Source organism: Astatotilapia calliptera, chromosome 4 (genome assembly GCF_964374335.1).
Source record: "Astatotilapia calliptera chromosome 4, fAstCal68.1, whole genome shotgun sequence".
In the NCBI taxonomy this organism is placed as follows: Eukaryota; Metazoa; Chordata; class Actinopteri; order Cichliformes; family Cichlidae; genus Astatotilapia; species Astatotilapia calliptera.
Genome location: NC_137425.1, coordinates 15,971,134 through 15,984,408, shown reverse-complemented (window position 1 = coordinate 15,984,408; position 13,275 = coordinate 15,971,134). Strand labels below are relative to the sequence as shown.

Sequence of the window (13,275 nt, the reverse complement as noted above, 5' to 3'; positions counted from 1 at the left end):
GATTACACAAGATGTAGATGCATGTGAGAGTTCACAGTTTAAACTGAATGAAACATCTGTTTGTGAGCAAATCTGATGAATGAATATATGAACTGCTTTATGACAACAGAGCTTCTCACAGGAGACTTTTTGGCTTGCCATAAAACTGTAAAATGCATTCCATTTAGGTAAACTTACTCGTGCATCCATTTCATTTACTGCTAAGACAAGCCAAAGCCTCTGCTGTGGGAACAGCCTGTTAGGTCAGCAGCTGGCAAAGGGAAACAGTGCGAACGTGGAACATCAGGGCTGTTTGATGTTTGTTAGAAAAATCTATTCGCTTGTGATTGCTGACTAAATAAGTTTGCAGGAAGAGTCCAGCATCAGTCTCTCTTCCATCCAGAAGAAGATACACAAAATATACTGGAAGAAGGCTGAATTCTTCCAGTATATTTCTCATCTGTAATAACATTTTTAGGTACAAAGTGAAAAACTGTGCCTCTTTTAGCTGAATAAACATGCGTATTTTTGAAAATTAAATGCTGAAAAACAAACAACAAAAGCCGCAACTGAATGTATTTTCATTTTCCAGCTGAATGCAGAGCAGTGGAACGAGATGTGTGGCTACAGACAGAAGGCGGTCCAACTGGAAGTGGACAGACAGAACCAGCAGAGGAACAAGCTTTTGGCCAGGATTCAGGGCATACTGGATCAGGCTCAGGTCAGTTGCACACTATGGTCACAGGTCTGGGTGTCATCTGGTCGGGTGAGAGGCCTATTTAGGATAAGATCAAAACATGCTTTGTGAGTACAAACCCAATACCACACTTTGTCAAATGTAAATGAAGTTCTACCATTTTAAGCAAAAAAGGAGATTATTTAGATTTTGATGGCAGTAACAAGTCTCAAAAACTGTGAGAGGGCCATGTTTACCACTCTGTAATGTTGTATTATACGCAGCATGCATATTGTCATATTTTCCGGAAACATAAAGTGCCATTCCATCTATACGCAGATGGCTGCCAGCTCTACTTACCTTTTAGTCATTCTGATAGTCTCCCAACTCGACCTCTGCTTGACTGCCTTACTGATGTCAAAGCATGGATGGCAAAAAACATTTTAAATTTTAATGATCTGAAGACAGAAGCAATTTTATTTGGCCCAAATCGTTCTTCTCATACTCCAGATGTTGATCTTGTAGCTTTGACTTCCCAACTAAAGAGTTCGATCACAAAACTCAGAGTTAAAATTGATTCTGCACTTACCTTTGATGACCATGTAAACGGGGTGGTAAAATCAGCATTTCATCACCTCAGACGTTTATCAAAGGTTAAGCCCTTTCTTTCCCAGCGTGACTTGGAAGGTGTTATTCATGCCTTTATTACCTCACGTTTAGATTATTGTAATTCTCTTTTAATAGGGGTTGGGCAGGGCACTTTGTCACACCTGCAATTAGTGCAAAATGCTGCGGCACGATTTTTAACTGGCAGAAGAAAATTTGATCACATCACTCCGATTTTGGCCTCTTTACACTGGCTTCCAATTGAATTCAGGATCCGTTTTAAAGTCCATTTATTGGTTTTTAAATCTCTAAATGGTCTGGCACCTGTTTATTTGTCTGACTTGTTGAAGCCCCACGTCCCCACTCGTTCCCTTCGGTCAGCTGAGCAGTCGCTGCTTTCGGTCCCAAAGTCACGGCTGAAACTTAGAGGAGGCCGAGCGTTCTCTGTTGCTGCGCCGATGCTTTGGAATAACCTTCCTCTCCATATTAGACAGGCTACATCAGTGCCAGTTTTTAAGTCTTTATTAAAAACCTATTTTTATTCCCTGGCTTTTAACTCTGTGGGTAACTGATATTCTTTTTATTTTTTTTATTGCTATGTCTGGTTTTATTACTATGTGCATATTAGTATTGTACAGCACTTTGGTCTACCAGGTGTGTTTTTAAAGTGCTATATAAATAAATAAATGATGATGATGATGATGATTGTCTTGCTAAAATATGCAAGAAATATGCAAGACCTTCCCCCAAAATACATAGATAGGAGTGTGTGTTGCTGTAAGAACTGCATACACCATCAGAGATGCAGGCTTTTGAACTGAGTGCTGATAACAAGTCAGATGGTCTCTTGCCTCTTTAGTCCAGGTGTGGCGTCCATGTTTTCCAGGAAGAATTTCAATATGTCTGACCACAGAATTGTTTTCCACTTTGCCTCAGTCTATTTTAAATGATCATGTCCATATAAAGCTTCTTCTTTGCATACAAGAACTTCAACCTGCTTTTCTGGAAACCTTCCTCTAAACCTTTTAATGTTATTAGTTGTGGTCCCATGTCCCACCTTGTTTTTAGGTGTGGTGCTGCTATCAAATTCAAATTTAGCTAATATTTTTGATTAAATAGTAAATATATTTGATATGTTTTCCATGTTCTGTTGGCAATGACATATATGAAAATCATTGCATTCCGTTGTATTTATCTTTTACCATCATTCCAACTTTCATGGAATTGGGGTTGTATAATGTTATGTAGGCACTCTGAAAAAGTGCTGGACTCTCGTGCTAATATTATTATGCTGACATCGCATCCTGCTTTTACTGAATATAAATAGTTTTGGGGCTTTTGACCTATAGTATATATTAAATAGGTTTGTGTGCCAGTCCCATAATGGAGCACATAAAGTGAATTACAGTCTGTCCTGTTGTCTCTGGTGACATACTCAGAGTTGAATACAGGTTATCTGGCCTAACATTTTCCCCAGTGTGCCGTGCTATTTTTTACCTGATGACGTGTTTTCATAACAGCTCAAGATTCAAAGCAGTATTGTTCATTTACTCAGTGTCAGATTTGCTCTACTTTCGTAATTCCCAGTCTTTGAACAAATGTGATCTAAAGATTTTGTCTGTTATCGTTCACAATGGAACAACCAAAACTCAAGCATGTAATCACATTTTCATTAAAAAACTAACATCAACAAATAAGCTAATTATTTACAGACCATAATTATCACTTGATTTGCCTGTATGCTGAGCTTACATGCGTTTTAATGAAATTCTTTGGTGAAATACTGCTTTTTATGTTTCACAGGTGCCAGATGAAGAGGTTGACAAGTTGCCAGTTTCTAAATCTGCAACAGTCAACGGCTACACTCTGGTCACTGACTCACCTGGGCTCCCCAAAGATGCTGCATTTGGGGTTCAGACAAATAGTCATCGTGCTGCTCCATGCTCTGAGATTCCTGTGCTTAATGATTATAAGGCAGTGGAGGAAGTGAAGGTGGATGCCCAAGAGAAGAGTGAGGAGGAGGAAGAAGAGGATGAGGAAGAGGACATTAGTTTGGACAGCCTTCTTAAGAGATCAAGGGAGTATGTGAAGAAAGAGCAGAGTCAGCAGGGATCAAAAGCTGTCCGCGCAATGACCCAGTCTCCCCCACCTGAGACTGACTCTGTCAGTGAAGAGAAGAGCTGCAGCCCTGTGACGGACACAGGCATTCAGTTTGGATTCAGTCTGCACCACAGCCCTGTCGGCCCGCCTCAAATCCAGCATCAAGTGCTGCGTGACCCTAGTCCTCAAAAGTCCATCTGCCTCTCACCTAGTCTACCAGAACCATTTTCTTGTCTCCCCAATCCAGAGACCAGCATAAGTCCTCGTCCACAGAGACGCAAACCACGCCCAGTTTCCACAGGCAACATCCATTTTTCATTTCCCATCGGCCCAGCAGACCTTATCGCTCGAAGCCCAGGACGGTCAGAGGAAGCCATTGGTGTGGCAGACTGGGGAGATGCTTCAACGTCTCCATCTCACTGGAGCTCAGTGGGAATAGAGGGCGTCAGCCAGAGTGGCATTCGTCGATCCAGCCACTGTGGAACCAGTCCAGTGAAGGAGAACTGTAACCCTGTCAGTGCCTCGGTGCCCAGCTCAATGGGTGATCACCTGGCTGCAGGTTTTCGCCGGCGCTGCCACACTATGGACAGCCAGCTGCATACCTACCATTGTGGAGCGGAGCGCATAGACCGCAGCCAGGAACGCCTCCCTCGCTTCATGGCAGGAGTTACACTGTTTGCTCCCAGTCGGCGCACACCTTCAGCCCCTTTAAACCAGTCGTATGATGTAGAGAATCCTTCACTGCCTCTGCTGAGGCCCTGTGTGACTCCTGCAGACGAATCTCCGGGGCCAAACAATGGCAGGAAAACACCGACTGTCCTCAGACATGCAGCTGAAGCACAGGCCCGCAAGACAGGTGAGTGCCTTTGATGTAAGCTATTTATTTTTTTTATGTTTACAACTGTGTAAGTCCCACTGAGATTTCTGATTCCCACATTTATATATTTTATGTTAAGTGAGTAAAACTTTGACATGGTAAAAGACAACTGATTTATTTGTATGCATTTGTGCTTATTAACAGATGAGACCCAGTGGCGAGCGCAGGCTCTGGAGGACATGCAAAGACGTCTTGAGAAGGAGCATGCTTTGCAGATGTCTCTGCTCCTCGCTGAGCAGGAGAAAGAGCAACAGCGCCTCCACCTGGTCAGCACATGGAATTTAACAGTGACCATTTTATATAGAAGTAGATCAGAAAAAAAGTGTTCTTTTTTTAAATGACCATGAAAAGCTACACCAAAACCTAATGTTTAACTACAATGCCAAACTTTATTTTCTTTATTTTATTTTGCTTTCTTTGTGTGTGTGTGTGTGTGTGTGTGTGTGTGTGTGTGTGTGTGTGTGTGTGTGTGTGTGTGTGTGTGTGTACATCTGAGTTTTATATGCCTTTTTAAAAAGATTATGAGCAGAGCATTAGTGAAATACAAATAATGTTGTGTGCGGTGTGTTTAGGAGCTTGAGGAGACAGAGAGAAGGCTGAAGGAGCAGGGGTCTGTACGTCCTCTAAGTGCGGATGCTTGTGGCTGGAATCGTAGGTCTGTGAACGACTGCCATCCTATCATGAGCCCCTCGTGCCCGGGACTAAGTCCTGTCCACACACCATCAGAACGATCACCTGGACACAGTATAGGTATCGTTTTAATAAACTTCTGTGCTCAGGATTGTAAAAAGTGTTTACAAAAGACACATGAATGTCATGGTTCATTTTCACCCACCCCTTGCTGAAACAAAATGTTTAGATTATAATTGTTAAAAGTTATCTGCATTAAGCTAAGGTTAGCTCAAATTCAGTACATTGACATATTAGATGAAGTAAATTAGGAGAATATTTAAACTGATGAAGTGCATAGAGGCACTTGACATGTTAGAAAAACCTAATATGAGCCATTGTTGAGATATAGAGCACACCTATACAAACAACTAATATGCTGAACCCTGTATGCAACAGCTAAAATTATAAGATGGAGAAGCTGAATTAAATATGAAAGTCACTGTGCAAGTCTTTGCCACTGTGTGCAGCAAAGCACGCAACCACTGTGTGAGGTTGCGTTGCGGTCACTTCTGAGCTGATGAGCAGGCTACACATGATCAGAGCAGGAGCTGGCTGAGAACGCATCAGAGGGAGGCAAACAGAGCTATGATAACTCGAGCATGCAGCTATCTGAGAGTTCAGTTTCTTCCTCACACCTCAGATGCGCAGCAGTTTTCTTGCATCTAGATTCATGTGTGTAGAGCGTTCATAGCATCAGCATCATGTTTTTGCTTATTTGTTTTGTTGGGTTGAAAAATAACTAAATAAACTTGTGATCATACTTATGGATCACCATGGAGCATACCATTGGCCATGTGAGTTATTTATGCAGAGGAAAAAAGTGAGTGTGAATGTGCCTGACGTCGCTCCAACTATGAGAGGTGATTCTGCAGGTCACCAGCTATCGTAGTGGGGAAAAAAAAGAAAAAAAGAAACAAAATTTACATTGTTGATGAAAAATAATAATAGGAAAACAGTTTTGTGTTTCTCAGCCAAGAACAACTACAATCTCATTTTCTGTTTTTAAGAAAGGAGAGTTTAAAAAACAGAGAGAGAGATGTGTGTTGTTTAGGCAGTAATGAGAATAATGAAAATGTCTTAGTTTTATCACTTTTAGGTGAAAAGCAGACCTGGATCAATTTTCCACATGCAGCGGTCGGAAGAAAATTATAGGTTAACATCATTGGAAGTGATCAGGCCAAGTTTCTGGCTGAATTGTTTACAGCGTCATGTGTCCCTCAACCTAACAGTTACTATCATAGGCTACCAGAAAAAGGGTGGTGAAATGACCTTTTAAATGAACCAGAACTGTCCCTTAATTATATACAAGACAGTAAGAGACATAATGTTTTTATTAATATAAGGATGGTGTTTTCCTCACTAAACTGGAAGTGCATTTTGTTGTTAGAGCTTTTGTTTTTCATACAAACAGCATTTCACACATCAGCACAAATATAGCTTAGAGGTGATATCAACTTATGAAGTCAGGGAGTAGAGAAACAGATCAGATACACTGACTACTCGCTGAAGAACAACAGTGATTACTTTTTAATCTTTTCGATCACTGTTATTGTCTGTTATTTGCCTTCTAAATTCTGTGTCCTATAATATCAGAAAAAAATAAAATGCTAGTGTTTGTTGATGGGATATGCTGCTCGTTTCAGCTGCGTCTTTAAAATATCTACTGTTTCTTTCTCCAGGTTTGCCCAGTCCTGTCCCTTCTAGTGCATCCTCTCCATGTCTTCAGCCTCCTCTTTATCTGTGGGGTTCCACGTGGGGGGCTAACAAACCTCGGGCCAGGCAAAGTCTGGTGTGTAAACACTGCAAAACAGGAATAGCATTGGCAGCCAAATCCAAACTTCAGCACACTGGCTGAGCTCATTACACCTTTAAGTACATGTAGTATATATACTGTAAAGTGTATATAATAAGTGTATATAAATCTGATGTATATTGTAAGTACCATTGTTTCTTTTACTCTGTTACATCCATAACGCTCTGAACTGTTGTAAGTCTTCAAAGCAAAGACCAAATAGAAGCTAAAAGTCTTCTTGGTATGCAGTCTTGCAGCAACCTTTTATTGTAATTGAGTCTATTTTTTGTCCATTAAATCAGAAAACGTGTATGTATGTGAAGACTGATATCATTTATCTTAATATCTCACATTTTCTCCATGTTCTTCATTACTTTCTCCCAGGTTCTGACAGCTGATCAGCAGAAAGCATTTTGCAGAATTGGTGCTATCACTCGCGGCTTCCTCACACGCAGACTGCTTAAAACGGAGAAAGTCAAACACCTCCGCCAAACCATCATGGTGAGTTCCATTTCATGCCTTCATACACAATAAAAGAGGTACAGGAGTGTAAGGAAGTTTCATTTTAGATTATGACGTTAGTGACTGAGTGTGTCTAACTGTGCACTCTCTCTCTGTATTTATATGTGTGCCTTAAGGATACGCAGGAGTTCATCCGTTCATTTCAAACTGAAGCTCTACAGAAGAGAAGCGCCTACACAGCACAAGATCTCGCCCTGCAGGAGAGAGTTAGAGCCCAGGTATGACTGTGTACTAAACCTCTATAGCCAGCAGAGGGCCATCTTTATTCATGTTTCTCCTTGTTTGTTGTTCCCTCAGTTACGTGCAGCCCTGTATGACATCCATGACATCTTCTATGAAATGCCTTTGGAGGATCGCTTAGCATTACTGCAGCAGGACAGAGAGCTCCGTGTGGAGAGGAAGCTACGAGACATGGTAACATGAACACAGTCAAGTAAATAATCAAGTATCCAGATTTAATCAAGAGAAGGTGATCGTTATTGTCACTGAAAATATCCCTCTGTCCTTCTAGAGCCTATAAACTAAGCTTTAGTTTGTTCAAACACTGGAGAAAGTTTTATGAAGCCATGCATTCTGTGTCTGGAAAGGTTCATCCAGACACTCGTGGCTTATCTTGTTGTTATTAATGCATTGTTTGTAATATAGCACCTTCTCACAAAAGCAATTGTAAGAAATTGGTTTGTGACTGTCTTTGACTTTTTCAGTATTCTGAGTTGTTTTTTTTTAATAAACTATAAACTACATTCACTCCAACAGGAGAAAGCCAAGTGTCCCAAAGAGAGAGTGGCTCTTTCTGCTGCCACACAGAGGTCTCTGGACAGGAAAAAGAAGTAAGACAAGAAATGAAAACACGTGTTTTACGTTCATGCTGTTGAGATCCAGTGATCAGTGGTGTATCTGGTGCTTCTTTAGGGTTGGTGAATCTCCAGCACAGACTAGGAAGATGCAGCAGAAGCCAAAAAGCCCCACTACCAACAGGTGTGAGACACAGCTGTGGGATTTTATTACTTTTTAATTCATTTTGTGTTTCCCTCCATGTAATTTCTAGATTTTTGTCCCCAGACGTTGTTTAGATAAATTCATTATTCCTTTCCTAGAGTCTTGAAGCCAAGCCAAGGACAAAATGCCTCTGTCCCAGGACAGCTTAACCGTCAGGGGTGAGTCTGTACTGGTACAGATTGTAAAAATTGCCTGAATCGCATATTCATGAAAACAGCAGTCTTCAGACACACCCTGCTTTTGACGTATTTAAAGTCACCACAGTGACTTTTTTCTCTTAGGAGCTGGTACAGAAAGACCCCAGAGGAGAGGGTGAAGCGCTCGGAGAACCTGAAGAAGCAACACTCGCTGGGCTAATTCATGACACAACATGCCCCGACCTGTGAACTTGAATATTTAGTCTTTTAATACAAACCTTGTACCACTGAACTTTAGTCAGCGCTGCTAACCACATGATTGTCCTTCAGTTAGCTTTGGAAATTCACATGAATGTATTCACACACAAAAACACGATCACAGCGCTGTTGGTTTCTGTTGGTCACTGTTGCTACTCGCCGAAATACTTAGTTTCAACAGCTGATTGTTATGATGAAGAAAAGAATAAGTAGCTGTAGTTAAATGTGAGCCACAAGAAGCTCAATTGAAAACACGTAAAAACATTTCTGTGCCTGAGTACTCTGCCTTTGTTGTCTGTCATGTTTTAGCATGCATATATTTAATATCAAGTGCTTATAGCTGTAAGTTGCACACAGACAGTCACATAATGTAGTTGTTCTGAAAATACAATATTTTAATGTATATGATTTATTCCTTCAAGGGCTTTAATTACCAGTTCGTGCATTGTTTTGTTCTTTATGCTGAGTGTACTATAAAATGTATAGTACTCCAAGTCTGAGTCGTATCAGGGTGTTTTAGTATTTGGTTTAAATGCCTAATGAAACGGAAAAAAGATAAATATCTGTGTTTACACTCTGGCATGCTGTTACATTAATGTAGCTTCACACGACCACAGATGCACAGCCGGCATTCAGTGTGGACTTTGTTTCAGAAATGACTGAAGAAAAATAAATTTACAAGACCAAGAAACAATATAAGACATTTTAATGAAATAGTATTTCTGAAATATTGTGTGAACTGATGCGTTCACTGCAGCACCACGCTGACTTCATATTTGTGCACTTGTAGCATTCAGCATTGATGTTTTTCTCCCACATTGCTGTGTGTGTCTTTTAAAGGATGATTTATTTCATTTAAAATGTCAGATTGTCTTTTTTCTTCAATGTCCAGAATAAAATCTGAAATTATTTAAATTTTCATGGAATTTAATTCATGATACAGTTAAATTATAACCTAGCTAAACTAAGCTAACTATAACTTAGCCATAAGTTTTTGACATGAGCTTCTTTTCTGTTGTTTGCTTTACCGATGTTTCATGACCCAGTAAATACGTTCAGCATGGTTTCAAACAAGGATCCTACTTAGATATTTAATTCTGGCCTATGATAAGGTAATAAAGCCAAATATTAACAGTGGTCATGTTTATTTTTCATAAATCTCTAAAAATAATTTACTGTATTTACACATCCTTTTTTTGATGAAATTGACTATATTTTAATCTACTCTGAATACCACCACAAATCCAGAGTGAAGAAGGAGACCAAACAGATTTTTCTAGGCATATTTACAGCAATAAGACTTTAATTATAATAATTTTTATGTTGCAGGATACAAACATTCTTGAGCAAATCGATTTGTATTATATTCAACAGACTTGCACACATTCCAACATTAAACAGAATAAGTCTCATCATTCATTACACAATAAAATGTGGTAATATGAAGCTTTGTGATCCATTTTCTCTGTAATAGTAATCTGTGTCAGGATGCAGCTAAACCATATTCATCTAGTTGGCCTGGATTTTTAGCCTGCATGCAAAAAATGTTTTTATGTCACAATAACATGAATTTCATTTCGAAAAGAGGCACAACTGCTATATATTATAAATACATGGTGAATACAAAGTTAAAAAAAGGCAAGCTTGTGGCTGTTTACAAATAATTGCATAATCTACGTGTCTCCTCTATATGCAAAAAATACGCATATAGTAATGAGTGATATAATCCTACATTGCACTGACTACATTATCTCCACACTGTCACACCAAAAGAAAACGTAAGCCACAGATCTCGCACACATTTGAACAAAATGGCTCCAAACTGCTTTAAAAAAGTTAAATATCCGTAATTTTTCTAAGATTGTGCAAGAAATTTTGTTTTTCATTTCTTCTACTGTCGACAACATAAATAAAGGTTTTTAGTTTCCTGTAGTTAAAACAGCCATTTGCCATGACAGACAGCGACATAGCTGTGCTGGAACTAGAATACCTCTCATATGAGTTTGGTAAAGACACCAGCCGACCATCCACATATATGCATTTACACCTAACATCTTTCAAGAAGAAGGCTTTGAGTCAGTTTTCACTTCCACAAAGATATTCTGTGATGCACTGTCAGGAATCATCTAGCTGCCCTCTGCATCATCCATCCATCCGTCCGTCCGTCCATCTTTTTTCACTTATGCGGGGCCGGGTCGTGGGGTCAGCAGCCCAAGCAGAGAAGACCAGACCTCCCTCTCCCCAGCCACCTCCTCCAGCTTGTCTGTGGTAAGACCAAGGCGTACCCAGGCTAGCCAAGAGATACAATCTCTCCAGCGTGTCCTGGATCTGTCCCGGGGCCTCCTCCTGGTGGGACATGCCCAGAACACACCTCACCCAGACTTGCACACATCCTTGTAAGATGCCCGAACCACATCATCTGGCTCCTTTCGAGGTGAAGGAGCAGTGGCTCCACTCTGAGCCCCTCCTGGAAGGGAGAGGCCAGCCACCCTTCGGAGGAAGCTTATTTCCGCCTCTGGTATCCACAGTTTTGTTCTTCAGTCATAAGCCACAGCTTGTGACCATAGGTGAGGGTAGCGACATGGATCGACCGTTTGAGAGAAATTGAGAACTTCGCTTTTACACTTAGGAATAAAATTATTAAATAAAGTTGTCATGGTGATTGTTATGTACACATTGCAATTCTGCTCATTAATTAGTTGGCACTCTGTGTAATGAGGGTTGTTGGGAAATCAGTTTTACCCCGGTTCTTTTTATTCCTCGAGCATCCAGAGATGGCACCGGACTCAGTAGTCATTTTCACAAAATCTTTATTCATCTTCATTTAAGCATGCACTTCTAGAAGGGAAGACGAGGCTGGTGTCCCTCTCCAAAATCTTCACTCCTTTGTCTGTGAAACACAGTTTTATAGAAGCGACCCCATCATAAACCCCCCCCCCACGGTGGGCTGCAAACTCTGTGTCTGTCTATGTGCACGAGCACATGAATGCCTACATGTGCGCGTTCCCTAGTGTCTATGTGAGTGCTCGTGTGTGACTGTGTGCACATGAGTGATTGTGCGTGACAGTTAAAACACTGTGGGTGTAGGTAACTCCCTAGAAGTCATAAAACCCCTCTCACTTCCAGACCACAGGTATCCAGTTACAATGTTGAGACCCCCCCCCCCCCATACATCCTCTGGGGAATTTCCACTCAGCATTAACTCTTCTCTGTTTTACTGTCACAGCTCAAGTGGGGGAGGGGTACAATCTACTCCTAAGTTCACGACACAATCAGCCTTTACTATATTGAGGGCAGTGTCAGTGTCTCTACAACAGTTCTACATTCTATGATAACACATTTCTAAACTCTAAATCAGCTAAATATTCTACAGGGTCAAAAGCATCAATTCAGTGCTAAGCTTGAATTGAATTATTGAGACTGACATAATGAGCTGTAGAGGGATTTGCAAACATGCAAAAATTCTGGGCCAAGCGAGTCTGAACAGAATGTCCGGACTTAGATAATAATAAGAATCAATAGGCAGCGAATTGCCAGCTAATATTAATACAGCAAGGCTAGAGAGCGAGGTGTTTTTCTTTCTCTATTTTGTTTCTAGGAAAAGGAGCAGATGCAGACAAGGTCAGATGTGGATAGAGTGGGGGAGAAGATCCACTCGGGAGACAGCAGAACCGGACACGTTGTTTCCCAGAAGAAGTAGTCATAATAACACTTGTTTTTGTTGTGGTATAAAATTGTAATACCTGCTTACAGGCTCATCATTTTTGTGAAGCAGACCTCTGGTTCACATTGAGGTCTAGCATGCTGAAACTTCAAGTGCTGAAATGAATTTAATCTTTTAAAAGACCGTTTCTCTTTCTTTAAGGAAGCAGAGGAGAAAGACTAACACCAATACACTCAGCTCTCTCTTCACCAAGATGGATTGGTACAGCTTCTGCATCACTGCAGCCGCAGCACCAATCCGTCTGTCAGTCTCCCGCTCCCCTCTCCTATCACTCGCAAACAAGATACTTAAATTCCTCCACTTGGGCCAAGAACTTGTCCCTGATCTGGAGTGGGCACTCCACCCTTATCCAGCTGAGGACCATGGCCTCAGATTTGGAGGTGCCGCTTCTTATTCCCACCACTTCACAGTCAGCTGCAAACTGTTCCAGTGTGAGCTGGAGGCCATCACTTGATGAAGCCAACAGAACCACATCATCTGCGAAAAGCAGAGATGAGGTGCTGAGACCATCCAAGTGAAAGTCTTCCATCACTTGGCTACGACTAGAAATTCTGTCCATAAAAATTCCGAACAGAATCGGTGACAAAGGGCAGCCCTCGTGGAGTCCCTCATCCACCGGAAACAAGTCTGATTTATTCCTGGCTATGTGGACCAAGCTCTTGCAACAGTTCTACAGTATAAAGATTGAATGGCCCGTAGCAATGGGCCAGACACCCCATACTCCCGAAGCACCTCCCACAGGACACTCTGAGGGACATAGTCGAATGCCTTCTCCAGGTCCACAAAACACATGTAGACTGGTTGGGCAAACTCCCATGGATCCTCCTCAAATATCATTAGTTGGATAATTCTGTTAATTTATGTTGATTTGAAGAAATGTTAAAAATAGGTTTCCAGCAACATTGTGTGATGAAATTGTGCAAAGAGTATCTC

At 41.0% G+C, this 13,275-nt stretch overlaps 1 protein-coding gene across 4 annotated transcripts in view; it reads left to right on the top strand.

The window, feature by feature from the left end:
- The window catches only part of ccp110 (centriolar coiled-coil protein 110), a 664,638-nt gene that overhangs the window by 1,160 nt on the left and 650,203 nt on the right, over window positions 1-13,275 (top strand). For 2 of the 4 annotated variants that reach the window (XM_080300275.1, XM_080300274.1), the window contains exons 3-10: window positions 572-700; window positions 3,065-4,217; window positions 4,383-4,504; window positions 4,811-4,988; window positions 6,590-6,699; window positions 7,087-7,203; window positions 7,341-7,442; window positions 7,522-7,638. In XM_080300275.1, coding sequence (XP_080156401.1) covers window positions 572-700; window positions 3,065-4,217; window positions 4,383-4,504; window positions 4,811-4,988; window positions 6,590-6,699; window positions 7,087-7,203; window positions 7,341-7,442; window positions 7,522-7,638 — 2,028 coding nt within the window. Of the gene's footprint in view, window positions 1-571; window positions 701-3,064; window positions 4,218-4,382; window positions 4,505-4,810; window positions 4,989-6,589; window positions 6,700-7,086; window positions 7,204-7,340; window positions 7,443-7,521; window positions 7,639-7,980; window positions 8,055-8,136; window positions 8,203-8,321; window positions 8,382-8,504; window positions 9,534-13,275 lie in introns of those variants that run through there. The other 2 variants (XM_026161103.2, XM_080300273.1) reach the window with 2 other exon arrangements.